Source organism: Lepidochelys olivacea, assembly GCF_965140295.1.
Source record: "Lepidochelys olivacea isolate rLepOli2 genome assembly, chromosome: 1".
Taxonomy (NCBI): Eukaryota; Metazoa; Chordata; order Testudines; family Cheloniidae; genus Lepidochelys; species Lepidochelys olivacea.
Window position 1 is genome coordinate 303,872,287 of NC_140411.1, and position 14,584 is coordinate 303,886,870.

Here is a 14,584-nt window from a genome sequence, read left to right on the forward strand (position 1 = left end):
GTGATTTTGATTCTTTCTTTTATACCTCTAGAACTAGCCAAGTGATAAGAATACACCTAAATTCTTAAAGTACAGGCCTTTGCAGACAGGCCTGAATATCTATATCCTAACATCGCCTTTCTCTGGCCACGGCAGCCCTGCATGTCCCAAATCCCCGCCACCCCCTCTTCTTACCCCACTGCCCCCTTCTCCAGGGTCCAGGCACCTGCATGGCTCCACTAATCAGGTGGGTGGCCAGGGGTGAAAGTGAGCGGTACGGTGTACCAGAACGAACCCGCACCGGCCTGTATGCAGCCCACATTAAAGCACTGGTGCAGCAGCGCTTAATGTCCCTGCCCCTTTTGCCTCCCCCATGGGTAGGGTCCGTACCAGCAGGGCTGCTGACTGGTGAGGGGGAAGGGACAGCGACGTTAAAGCGCTGCCGTGGCAAAGCACCGTCCTTAAAGCTGCCATGGCAGCCTGGAAGAGCTGCCTGGGGGACGCTGACCCCCTAGCCCTGCCCCTTCTGCCTGAGGCCCCGCCCCTTCCAGGGCCGGTAAGTGTCTGGAGTTACTTTCACCCCTGTGGGTGGCCCTTCATTCTCTCCTGTGTGGCTGCCCAGGCACGCACCTTAGAGGGAACTATCTGCGGACCACCTGAATGGAGCTCAGTTCGCGGACCACAGTTTGAGAACCTCTGGTCTAGGTAATACTTATTCCTGCCTTGAGTGAAGGGGACTGGAATAGATGACCTCTCGAGGTCCCTTCCAGTCTTATGATTCTATGATTACACACTTCTTTATTGCTTTTAGTTCTGAGTGCCTTGTCTGTTAGAGGATAGTGTAACTATGTGTCTTCTGACTTTTAGTATTTGTCATGCCTCATTTACAGAAACGATTACATGATTTAGGCACTTGTCATGACCTAAATTTCACACTGTTAAAATGCAGACTAACAGCAAAATGGTATTATAGAAATATGGGACTGCTCCATAGATCAGCTGTCTGAGCCTATTTGGTTTTGTATTGGCATCAACCGCACCACTTGTGGCAATTGTTAAATACATCCAACCGTCTGTAATGTTCACTGGAAAAATGGAAATTTGCATTGCAAGTATTTTGCCCATTCTTAACCAATACATCAGAAAAATCTGTTAGAGTCCTTTGTATGGAGTACTTTAAAAAAGTCACACTTTGTTATGAAGATAAATTAAACGGATGTAGTTTGTGTATCTTGAGATGTCTAATTATTTCATTAACTAGAATATTGGTTAGATTAGTTTATCAAGCCTGTTTTAAAAAGTCACTCAGTGCAAAATATTAGTAAAATGATACATGTCAAAAGCATATTAAAAACTCACCATAATAGCAGTGAATATTAAAATTTCATAGTGACTCTGGTCTAATAAGTGAACTCTGTGTGTGTGTGTGTTTTAAATAGAAACCAGACTTCTTGGCCAAAATGAACGCTAAATATAGATTGAAAGGGATAGTCAGTTTCATAGCTGTGTTTATGGGTCCTGTGGGAGTTTACAGGGTCTAAAAGTGAGGAGGGAAACTACAAAGCAAGTTTTCTTCTCATACTTGATACTTGATGACTTCTTCCATCCTGAATTTTTAGCTGACTATGGTTAAACTGTAAGTAATTTACACTTTATTCTATTGTTTTGCTAATCCATTTAGTCTTGATTTTATTCTTTGTTAAGAATTTTTAGGTACTTATGTTACATTACCAAAAATAACTTACATTTAAAAGTATTAAGTTATGATATTTTAATGCTTATGAGGTGGTGGCCTTTAAGCAATATTAAAATACCAATTACAATGACTAATTTAAAAGCTCTGAGGGTTAATTTAGCCCTGTTGTGAAACTAATTAATAGTTAGGAGGCCAGTGACACTGATATCTGTGTTCGCATCTTGTTTGTTTCAAGGTGCTGACGTGGAAATAAATCATAAAACAGAGCATTCATAGCATGCTGTTTGTATGTACAGAAAGTGAGTGTACAGTGGGGAAATTGGTTCTAAATACTTAACTACAAAAATCTACAACTTGTGAATGTAACACATATCTAAAACTATCAGATCAGTTACTTACATTTATTAGAGCTGAAGTCTTCAGGAGAGTCTTTCTTAAAGTTGTTGCAAGGAAGTCTAACCAAAATGGAAAATGTTCAGGGAAAACAACTGCCCTTCTGAAGCTAAAAATAGCGGGAGGCCCTTGTGTGTGAGAGGTGGTGAATCTGTAGAACGCTGCATAACTGTGTCCCATAAGAAGTACAGCTGGGCATGGATGTGGTCATATGGAGATACCAAAGATAGTAATGATATAGCTACTAGAACTTGTTACCTTATACATTCTAGTGCATAGAAGTCATCTGTCCTGAAATTACTGCTGCATATATAAAAGCTACTGGATTGAGCTGATTGGTTGCAATTCTAGCTTTTTCACCTTATTTTTTTATTTTTTCAGTAACTGCTCAGAATGACAAAAGAAAAAGGAGCTGTACTCATTTTCATGTCATTTCCCCTCAGTTGAATAAAGACTTTACTCTTTCTGTTCATGTATTTACAGAGCCATCAGTCTTATTTTCCCTTATGAGCGCTAGCCCCTTTTCAAAAGCACCTGAGCTGGTTAGGAGCCTAAGTCTCACTGAAAGTCAATGAGTAGTTATTTGGCTGTGTCCCCAACTTTGGGAGCGAACTAGAGCAGCGTGGGTTGGCATGATGGTATGAGTATCTGCTCCTACGTGTGCCTGACAGGAAACAGCCCCAGTTTTCCCCACAGCACTTATTAAAATGTTGGTACAGAGGGAAATTGCTCTTCATGATGTCATACTATGGAAAGGGTGAGTCAGGAAACTTGCCAGTTGGGTTTGGTAACTGAGTCAAGAAGGAGGGAGCTGGAAAAGGTCTCATGTGCCTAGAGCAAATGTACTGTTGAATGTTACCCAGAGTAGTGTGGGTACCAGTCCTGAAAGGTTACCAGCATAAATGGTAATGTTGAGAAGACTTTTACGGGCTTTGGTATGGTAAAGGCCTGACAAAAGATTGTATGCCTGGGTGACTCTGGCCAGCTCTACTCCCTCTATAGACATCTTTCCCCATAACTCTGAATGTATATTTGTTGAAACACACACGTGATTCACATTTTCCAAGTAATGGGGCTTTCTATCCCAGACTCAGCAGAGAAGCCATCGGGGAGCTAAATCCCTTCTAATTCTTTCTTAAAGGTGAGGGGGAATAAGAGTTTTTATCCTCTGCAATGACATCAGAAGGGGTCCGTAGTTAGTCTAGCACAGGGATCGGCAACCTTTGGCATTCAGCATGTCCGGGAAATCCGCTGGCAGGCCGGAACAGTTTGTTTACCTGCAGCATCTGCAGGTTCAGCCGATTGCAGCTCCAGCTGGCCACGATTCACTGTTCCAGGCCAATGGGGGCTGCGGGAAGCGGTGTGGGCCAGGAATGAGCTGGCCACCGCTTCCCACAGCCCCCATTGGCCTCGAACAGCGAACTGCATCCAGTGGGAGCTGAAATCAGCCGAACCTGCAGATGCTGCAGGTAAACAAACTGTCCCGCCCCGCAAGCGGATTTCCCTGAAGGGCCATGTGCCAAAGGTTGCCAATCCCTGGTCTAGCAGCCTCTTTTGCGCCCTGGTAGCTGCAGTTTCAAATTTCTTATTAGCCGAGATAGGCTGGAGCCTCACACCTTTGGGTGTTTGAAAATTGATAAGAAGTAATCCACTCTAAAAACATAGGATGTGATTTCTAAATGTCATTTTGTTAATTTGTGAATGTAAATTTCTAACACTTCCAAGGGACTTGTGCGCATTGAGAGCTAAGCCCTTGGCAAAGAGGAGGTGTTATAGGGTAAGTCTACACTGTAATTAGAAACCCATGGCTGGCCTGTGCCAGCTGACTCAGGCATATGGTGTTCAGATAAAGGGGCTGCCTAACTGCAGCACAAGCTCTCAGACCCTCCCACCTCACTGGGCCCTAGAGCCCAGGCTCCAGCCTGAGCCCAAATGTCTACACTGCAATTAAAGAGCCCCTTAGCCTGAGTCAACTGGCATGGGCCAGCCATGGGTTTTTAAATGCAGTGTAAACATATCCAAAGTTAAGCCATATATCAGAGAATACCTGAACAATTACCTTAAGGCATGGAAATAGTCTGTGTTTTCTTCAAGAATTGTCTTGCCTTCTTTGGAGTGGCACAGGCCTATGCTACCAGCTCAGACCCTTTTCAAAGTAGGTTCTGGTGTCAATCAAATCTAAAATAAAGAAAGAAGAGCAATTATGGCAAGCTATAACTTTTTCCTGACCACCCTGACCCCAATCATTTGCTTAACCAAGAAAAAAACAAGCCACAGTGATGTATCAGTATTTATAAGCAAATGAACGAGCTTGTCATTTTTCAGAGTAGCAGCAGTGTTAGTCTGTATCTGCAAAAAGAAAAGGAGTACTTGTGGCACCTTAGAGACTAACAAATTTATCTGAGCACAAGCTTTCGTGAGCTATAGCTCACTTCATCGGATGCATGCAGTGGAAAATACAGTGAGGAGATTTTATATACACAGAGAACATGAAACAATGGGTGTTATCATACACACTGTAATGAGAGTGATCAGGTAAGGTGAGCTATTACCAGCAGGAGAGAAAAAAAAACCTTTTGGAGTGATAATCAAGGTGAGCCATTTCCAGCAGTTGACAAGAACATCTGAGGAACAGTAGGGGAAAAAAATAAACATGGGGAACCTTTCTCCTTCACTCTCCTACCGGCTTTTTACTTATCATCTCACATCTCTGGTACTTACATTGTGAGATAATCAGGGGAGAGACTAGGGATTTTTGCCATTGACTTCAATGGGGCAAGGATTTTACCCTGTTTTATTGGTCTGTAAAGTACCTTCCAAGCTTTGGATGTTATACAAATAAGTATTAGTTTACACCTAAATCAATGCAGGAGCTAGAAAGGTGGAACAGTATACTACAAAATTCTGATGTGGCAATGAACTTTAACACTTGGAGATCTCGAACAATAAACTAGAAATGTTAACTAGTGAGTTACTCACAGCTCATATTGGTCCTATCCTGAAAGGTTCTGAATATCTCCTACAAAGAGCTAATCATCCTCAACTCCCACTGACTTCAGTGAGAGTTAAGGGAGCTCAGCACCTCACAGGATCAGGCCCCTTAATAGTAGTCATTATTTCCAATATTCATGTTTTCTTTTAGGTACAATGGAGAGTTCTTCTCTGGAAATTGACTTACTTGATACCAATGAAGAAGGAAAACTTTATGTGGTTGATTCCTTAAACAACCTAAACAAACTGCATCTGTGTTCTGATGGATCGCAACACCTGCTGAGTATGTATGCCAGATAATGCTTGGCAACTATTCTCAGTATACACTAGGTAAAAAAAAAAAAGAAACGAATGTACAGATGTATTTGACAATTTAAACTAACGCTTATCATTCTGGGATTTATTTACCATATAAACACATGCACTTCATGTTTTAACAAAATGGGCCAGAGTCCCAGCTGGTGTAAATCCAAATGGTGTATTTCCACTGATGTCAACAGCACTATGTCAATTTACAACAGCTAAGGATCTGACTTAATAAGTGCACTTCAACTCAGGCATTTAAAGGAAATTGAATTCTGATTAGAGATAGCTATGACAAAAATGACCAGCACAACTGGAATCATGTGCACAGAACACATAGGACCAGTGGTCTAACTACTCTGGTAACCTGTCTGTGACAGTTGCCAGTGCCAGATTCTTGTTGGCAGCGTCCACAGCAGGGCTAAGGATTCTCTGTTAAAACTGAGGTACCCTTCCACTTCTAGTTAGGCCCTTCACATCATGTCTGAGGCACATGGGTGGGACATTGTAGGAAGCCTGTGCCATCATTCCCAATATGTATCTATTCTGGGAATAAAAATGATGACCTCTCTCTTCTGCCTGGCAATTTTCACAATTACTAAAATACACATAAAAGCTTAAAGAAATAATAAGCAGCAACTAAAATTATTGTGATCCTGTTTTTGCTTTTAAGGAATGACTATCCCCTGATGATCCCAGCCACTTTCCTGAGGTATTCGATGAACCTTCTTTAGATCTTAATTCAGGGAACTTATTTCAAACAGATTCAGAATTGTACTATCCTCCTGATTTTACTGCTTTTGTGCACTTTTATCTTTGACTCACACATGGCAACAAGAATATTTTTAGACAGCAATAGTCGAGATGTGTTTGACTCTTTTGTGATCTGAAAGCACTTTACAAGCGGCAGTTTCTTGGCAGCATTCCACATTATGTTATTTAAGTAGGTACAGTATTCTGTAGTGTTCTCCTTAGTTTAGCAGCACAATTTGTACTTTTGAAATTTGGCTGAAGAGTAGCTGTACATTAAGAGTCACAATTAACTAGGCTTCAAATAGGACAAAAATGCAGATAGCCACTCAGCCACTACCTTGACTGATTTTATATCTTATAGATAATGCTGGGAGAAATATCATAGGTGACACTTGAGCTTTGAGGCAAGAGGAGTTAGAAAGACATCAACATCTTAGCCAAGGGGCTGAACATTTTTCTGCTGTTAATTACTACGGTTGTACAGGGGCCAGACACCAGGATCCCCTATTGAAAATGATAGAAAGCTGCCATAGTATTGTCTAATGTAGGCTATCCTCATTTTAACAAGAACAAGAAATGGCACAGAATAAATCAGTTCTAGTGTCAGATTATTTCTCTTTACCTACCAAAATTCTCCCTGTAATTTTTAATGGATGTTATTCTTCATTTCTGGACTAAATTATTATACAGTACTTTTGGTGCTGTTAAACAGTTACCTACAGGTGGCTGCATTTCAGCAGAAAATGAAAGCAGTGCTATGTATAGTTTGTACACCAATTTGGCTCTTTCTCTATGATATTTTTTTAGATGTTTCTTTAATGCTTGGAGTTTTATGTAAGTATCTGATTGCCCTCACACCAGTAGAATATCTTCCGAGAGACTGCACTATTTGTATATGCCATTTGTGTAGGTCATCTAGACCAGTCTCCTGTGCTGAGGCAGAACTCAGTATTACCCAGATCATCCCTGGCAGGTGTTTGTCTAACCTGTTCGTAAAAATTTCCAGTGATGAAGATTCCACAGCCTCCTTAGGTAATTTGTTCTACTACCCTTACAATCAGGAATTTTTTCCTAATGTCAACCTAAATTTCCCTTGCTGCAGTTGAAGCCCATTGCTTCTTGCTCTGTCCTCAGTGGTTAAGGAGAACAATTTATCACTCTCCCTTTTATAACAACCTTTTTCATACTTGATGAGTGTTGTCATGCTCTCAGTCTTCTCTTCTCCAGTTTTTTCAATCTTTCCTCCAAGGTCATGTTTTCTAGACCTTTAATCCTTTTTATTGCTCTCCTTTGGACTTTCCGCAATTTGGCCACATCTTGTGCGCCCACCTTATCGTAGCTTCATCTAGGCTTAATTTGTCTATGAGAAGGTCCTGTGAGACCGTATCAAAAGCCTGACTCAAGTCAAACTATATCTACTGCTTCCACCCCTTTGGACTGTGTGAGCATTTTTCACCCTCTGGTAATCATGAAAAATAAATGGGACAGTGCTACCATTTTCTACAGAAAATGCCAGATCTGGATTTAAACAAAAGGATGTTTCAACAGTGCTTGTACTGCAGTATGCATGGCATTCCTTTAGTTTAGTAGCTTAATGTGACCTGACATAACCAAACCTAAGGCAACACATTAGCCATAATTTTAAAGTAGTTTTAAAAAGAAAGGGCTTCTAATTTTGGTAGGCGCTCCACACCAATTACTTTTTGCTTCACAACATAAAATGTTCTCATTGTTTGCAGCTTGGCAGGAATCCTTGTTCACTGGTTACTTGCAATAGCGTAAGCTGGCACGTTTGGCCAGTTGGCTAGTAAGAAGCGTTCATTAGGCAGAGCAGACAAGTGGCATTTGTGAGAATTCTATTGATAGCTGCCAATGCTTGAGAGACTGAAAGCAGCTCCCCCAGCCTTATTATTCTGGCTAGGAAGCAATATCTGTGGTGGTGGTATTTAGTACAAATTGTATTTGTTATGAAGGCTGAGGCCATGATAATAATAATAATAATAAAAAACAAATATTAAAAGGCTGCAGGCTTTACTTTATCCACAGGCAGGAACACATTAAATGCAATAAAGGACAGCAAAAATACTCCCAGGGATCTCTGACTAGTTCAGTGAACTCCCAAACCATGGGTTTACTCATCATCAATGTGCTGTTATGGCATACACAATCCTTTTTCTTCTTTATCACCATCAGCTTAATTGCAGTGCCCTTCAAGAGTCTTACCAGATTCAGCACAACACTGATGGAAATTTGGAAATACATTTTTCATAGGAGATTATCATATGCAGCTGTGATTTCTGTCAAAGCTTCAGTGTAAACCCACCTTTAATCTCCCCTTGGTGGTCTGCTCAAGGACTGCCTGCTCTAGTCTCAAGCCTCTAGCCTTCAGCTGTCTATGAGCAGAGATGCACATCTGTCCTCTTTCCAGACAGGGATTTTAGACTGTGAGTCATAGATTCCAAGGCCAGAAAGAACCATTGTGATCAACTAGTCCAGTGGTGGGAAACCTGTGGCCCGCAGGGTGCATGTGGCCCATCAGGGTAACCTGCTGGCGGGCCACAAGACAGTTTGTTTACATTGACCATCCACAGGCATGGCCACCTGCAGCTCTCAGTGGCCATGGTTCACCGTTCCCGGCCAATGGGAGCTGCGGGAAGCTGCATGGGCCCCTGGGAGCTGCAGGCGGCTGTGCCTGTGGACAGTCAATGTAAACAAACTGTCTCGCAGCCCACCAGTGGATTACCCTGATGGGCCATGGGCCGTGCCTACCACAGATCTAGTCTGACCTCCTGTATAACACAGGCCACAGAACTTCCCCAAAAGGTTTCCTAGGGCAAATGCTGCCCAAATGGGAAACTAAGGTTCACACAAAACTCTCAGTTGTGTTCAGGAACTCTGAGGAGGATTCAGACCCTGGTTCCCACTATCCTTCCTATCCCTAGGCCCATATTCACCCCACACTTAACTGTTATGTTTTTCGTGAGGGACCTGTCCTTTCACCCACCAAAGTTTCTAAAGAGCAGCAAGCTGGCTTGCCCCACAAATTTCAGGGAAGGCGTGGCTAACAGGTTGTCCTCTAGTCCCTCTTCTTGCATCTGCAGGAGGAGTGGCAAGTGGGCTTACTTCTCACCCCAATGCCAAATGTGCTCAGTTTATATATACTAGATCTGGCTGGAGAAGGACAATTCCATTTCATGACAACTTTTGAGGTCTCAACAATTGTTTTCATTCTGCATAGGAACAAACCAAAACATTCCGAATGTTTTCACAAAATGGAATTGTGTTGGAAAAAAAGGCCATTTGCAGATCCCCAAAATGTCAGTTTTCTATTTGCATCTCCTGTTCTCTCCGTTTTCCTGGAAGTGCCAAAAGAGTCCATCCTGGACCTAGTAAACCCGGCAGGCAAAAACTTCACCAAACTCCATACATCTCTGGAAAAAGGTTTCCATTTCAGTGAAACAGTATATTTAAAGAAAATGTCCCAACAAGCTCTAATATAGTCTAACTTCCCCTGCCCATTCAGCCTGAACCTGGGAGAGTAAAACTGGATTCTTCCCTTCTCATTCTCATGTTACATTGCAAGAAATAAGGGTTCTGCAGGCCAAATTAGGCTTTCAGCCTGTGCAGGCCCATTGCTGTCAGCAGAGTTGCACAGGTGTAAGCCAACCAGTCAGTTGATGATTCACAATTTGGAAAGGAATGTTGCTCACTCTTTCTTAGCTGTATGGCTCCTGTGGTTATCAGGAGTGAAAGTGTCAAAAAATATTTTGCTGCTTAAGATGAGCCAGTATAACTCTGAATACATAAAGGGAGCAGATCTGTTAAGTAAGCACTGCCATTTTTACACATCTCCTTTCTGGAATAGGACTGCAATTTACCAGGAAACGGCTAAAGTTATTAATAACGTGGTGCCTGTATCCTACTCAGAAACAGAGATGGATCCAAGTCAGAAAGGGTGGACTTGGCTCTGAGCATTCTCAAAGTTTGGGTGTATAGTAACTCCTCACTTAACGTTGTAGTTATGTTCCTGAAAACTGCGACTTTAAGCGAAACGATGTTAAGCGAATCCAATTTCCCCATAAGAATTAATGTAAATGGCTGGGTTAGGGTCCAGGGAAATTTTTTTTTTTGCCAGACAAAACACACACACTCTCTCTCTCTCTCTCTACACACACACACACAGAGTATAAGTTTTAAACAAACAATTTAATACTGTACACAGCAATGATGATTGTGAAGCTTGGTTGAGGTGGTGAAGTCAGACAGTGGGATATTTCCCAGGGAATGCCTTAGTGCTAAATGATGAACTAGCAATTAGCTGAGCCCTCAAGGGTTAACTTGTTGTTAATGTAGCCTCACACTCTACCAGGCAGCACAAATAGAGGGAGGGGAGACAGCATGGCAGAGAGAGACACACATCTTGTGTGTGTGAGAGAGAAAGATGCACATTTCCCCTTTAAGTACGCTGACCCACTCTTAAGTACACTGACTAGTTAAGTTAATCAGCAAGCTGAGACCACAGCTGCTGCCAGGAAGCTCGCTCCATCCTGAGCCCCGTCATGTGTCCCCCTGCTCTATGGAGATGGGGTATGCGGGGTCCAGGAGCAAGGGGGAGGAGGACACCCTGACATTAGCCCCCGTCTTCTCCACCCACCCCCTCAGCAAGCAGGAGGCTCAGGGAGCAGCTCCAAGGCAGAGGGCAGGAGCAGGACATGGCAGAGGGGGGAGGTACAGCTGAACTGCTGGCAATTGATAGCCAGCTGGGCGGCTGCTGCACAAGGAACTTAGGGGAGCATGGAGCTGATAGGGGGGTTGCCGGTCCACCCTGGTTCCAAGCCTCAATTGGCTAGCTGCAATGGGCTGTTCTTCCTGCAAGCAGTGGACAAAGCAGGTGGCTGCCAAACGAAGTTATAAGGGAGCATTGCGCAACTTTAGATGAGCATGTTCCCTAATTGATCAGCAACGTAACAACGAAACAACATTAACTGGGACGACTTTAAGTGAGGAGCTACTGTATTCTGGCTTCTCTCTGCTGAGAACCAGAGGCATTTTGTTATTTGTTTTCCTAATAACCTCCAATCAATTTCATATCAGAATATTATTTTCATTCCATAGCAGCCCAGGAGGAAGAGAACACTGGCAGTTTGATGACATGGAGCAGCATAAGTTGCCAACATTTGTTCTTCGTCACACTGATCATTATTTTGATTGTCAGTTTGGCACTTGTTTCATTTGTAATATTCTTAACAAGTAAGTAAAGCATGCTACGATTCTTGTAAATAACGTGGCCTGTAAACTGAAGGAAGTGTTGGAATATATTGAGCTACATTGTAACAAGCTATTGTAACACTTGGATTGGTAACTGGCATTAGGCATTGAATCTGTGGAACCTCTGGATCTAAAAGCATGAGCTTCTAGTCCAGTAGTTCTCAACCTATTTACAATTGTGGGACGTATATGCAGCCCATAATGTTTTATGTGTGCTGCATCCAATACTACCTGTATGGCTCTGAGGATGTCACATGGGCCACAGCTTTGTGCTGATTGGCGGCAAGTGGCCTGTGGGCCTCCGATTGAGAACCATTGTTCTAGTCCCTAAGCTAAGGGGACTAGAAGCCACTTCTGAGGCTTCAGACTTACAAACCTCTCCAATCTAACTACTCGAGCGGGCTAGAAAGCCACACTGTGTAAGCAGGAGCTACACTATTGTATTGGATCCTTTAAATATGTTGCATTTTTGAATGGCTGTGCAATGCAGCCCTGCACTGGGAAGGCTAGTGATGTTTCTTATAAACTAAAATCTGGATAAGTGGTGTCCCAAGATGGGAGAGTTAGATACCTCCTGAGATGGGAAATGACAGATGTTCACTGGAATGTGTCTTAGGTTTGACAGGGAGGCCAGAGAATTATTCAGACTTGCTTACTTGGCCCCAGAACAAGGATGTGCCTGGCTCTCTTCCTAGCACTGCAACAATGTCAACCTTGAACCCATTCCCTCAGTACAAGGTATAGAAATGAATTAAGCTAAAAATGTCTTGTGGAGGGGCTGCTGCTGTGTGCCAATTTATCTGAATTAAGCAAGGCTGGAAGAGCAACTTTTAAAAAGCTAGTTTATCTTTCCATGCTACTTCATCAGCCAAGCTCAGCAACAGGTTATCAGTGTGACCCATACCTTAAAGGAGGATTTTAAACAACCTGCATTTAACCTTGATGTGATAAGAACAGTAGTTGAAATATAGCTCAGCAGTGCTAGGCTGTGGTTCCTGGAAATGTTGACTGTAAAGCAGAGTGCATCCTTTTCTAGTAGGTTGTATTGTTGGGGAATGTTTTGAAAACATCCTTTTTCTTTTCTTCTCCAGAAGAATTTTCTTCCTGGTGTAATTCCATTAAGGCTGATGGAGTAACATGGGAGGGGGTGAATTTAGCTCAGTTGACATTCAGTCTGTGTTATTCAGAGAGGGCTTCAGGTTCCTGTGCTAACAGCTGAGTGGAAATAATCTGGAACAAAGAATTCCCCAAACAAAAGGAGCCTGAAAAATCAGATGCGATATCAGAATTGGCTAATAGCATCACCTCTGTGGGGATAATTATCCATTTGTAGGGCCTTTAATGCTGCTAAGCCAACAGCCACTGGCTACCCCTGAATCACAGGGACCCAACAGTTTGGTTTTCACTGCTCAGGCTAAGGTGTTAGATCGGATGAGGTGCATACTGCTAACTGAGGATGCTGTGGTGATAAGAACTTGAGGCCCTTTGGCAGCAGGATGTTCCCCCCATGTCATGGCTCTAGCTGGGGCACATCACAGGTTCCTCACGCTCTTCTTTTAGCAGGAAACTTTCATCCACTGTTCCCTACACTGCCTCCACTAACTGCAGTTCTGGACTCATGACAGAGCCTGCTGGCAAAGCAGAAGACTGACAGGGAAGTAAAGGCTGCACAGGGAATCTTGAATGTTGTACCTGGGAAGTCCAATTAAATTGCTTTATGATGGCCCCAAATTTGCTTAAACAGGATGTGTCCCTGTTGCAAGTATTGGCTTTATATTATGCATAACTCAAAGCGTAATGTTGCTGGGTAATGACTAGGTGGCAGAGCGGGTAAGGGACCCACTATTACAGTTAATTACAGAAGTTCGTCATGGACCCAAAGGGGTAGAGGCCTGTGTTTTGGGAGCTGAAGTTCCAAGGTTTTTCTCCCAGCCATGAGGTTTATCTAGTGTTATGTCTGTAATCCGCAGACAGAGTCATCAAGGATTGGCACCCTGCTGTTGGATTTAAGCTCCTATCAAACTCAGAACCTCGGGGAAAGTTTTGTCTAAGTAGAGAAGGCCCAAGTACATAATGTACTGGACTGATATATATAGAAAAATAAATGAGTGATATCATCCTCTTGTGTTCCACAGAGAGGATGAGAGGCTACTAATACTAACAGCTGTAGGAGTTCTTTTAACTCAGAGGCCTATGTTCTGGGAAATGAAGGGTTCTGGTTCTAGTCCTAAGTCTCTGTGATTTATTTAGGGACTATGCCCGAAGGGACGTATGAATGTTTTCTGTCCAGACATAGGGATAAATCTTACAACCCTTAAATAAGTAAATCTTCTATGGATGGTAATGAGAGGGTTGCCCACCTGAAGACTGTATATGCTGACTCTTAAGCAGTATATTTTATTGCATTATACTACACCAGAATAAAAACAAAAATCGGTTGTAAAAGAATTCAGTCAGCCCATAACTTCTCCAGAAACCTAGTTGGAAAAGGTTGTGTGTGAACTTGCTATCATGTTGTTATGTCTCTGAATAAATTCCCATTCAATTTCCCACAGGGATGCACCAAATGACAATGATCCACTTGGTTTAAATGTTACCAGTTTAACATAATGTCCTTTCCTTTTAAAGTTCACACTGGCAACAAGATGGATGAAATATCAAACAGACTAGCATTTGAAAGGAAGAACGCAGAAGATCTTAAGAATATAAACAATATGATATTAAAGCATCTAAACCAATCAGGAATTATGGAGAAGGAAGAAAATCTCTTCACAGATCAAAAACCGCCCACTCCTTATCTTCGTAACTCTTTATTTCCCCGTTCAAAGCTGGAAGCAACAGTGCAGTAGATCCCCTGTGCAATGAAAACTATTCTCTCAGTTTATTCATTTGCTTTCAGCTCTGCTCCTATGTAACCAGGTGGGTTATTTAATTATTCAGATTTAGCAGGTGCCATAACAACACTTGAAAAGCAACCTGAAGAGAATGGAGCCACTAACACTGCACAGATTTACATCCACCTAGCTTGAATATATGGATGTTACAACATGTTTAGCTCTGGCATTTGACTCTGAAATGCTTCACTACGGCCCCGTTCCTGCAAATAACTCTATGTGAGAAAAGTATCTTGCAGGATCTGGGCCCAAATTTCTAAAAGCTTCTAAATTTAACACAGAAAATAGTACCTGATCCTGGTTTATA

General features: G+C 42.5%; 1 protein-coding gene across 1 annotated transcript; it reads left to right on the plus strand.

The window, feature by feature from the left end:
* Nucleotides 1-5,215: 5,215 nt before the first annotated feature.
* LSMEM1 (leucine rich single-pass membrane protein 1) lies at nt 5,216-14,232 on the plus strand (the record flags this gene model as incomplete). Its single annotated transcript, XM_084616932.1, has 3 exons — nt 5,216-5,342; nt 11,231-11,365; nt 14,012-14,232. 3 exons carry the CDS (start codon nt 5,216-5,218, stop codon nt 14,230-14,232), a joined length of 483 nt encoding a protein of 160 aa, XP_084473058.1.
* Nucleotides 14,233-14,584: the final 352 nt, after the last annotated feature.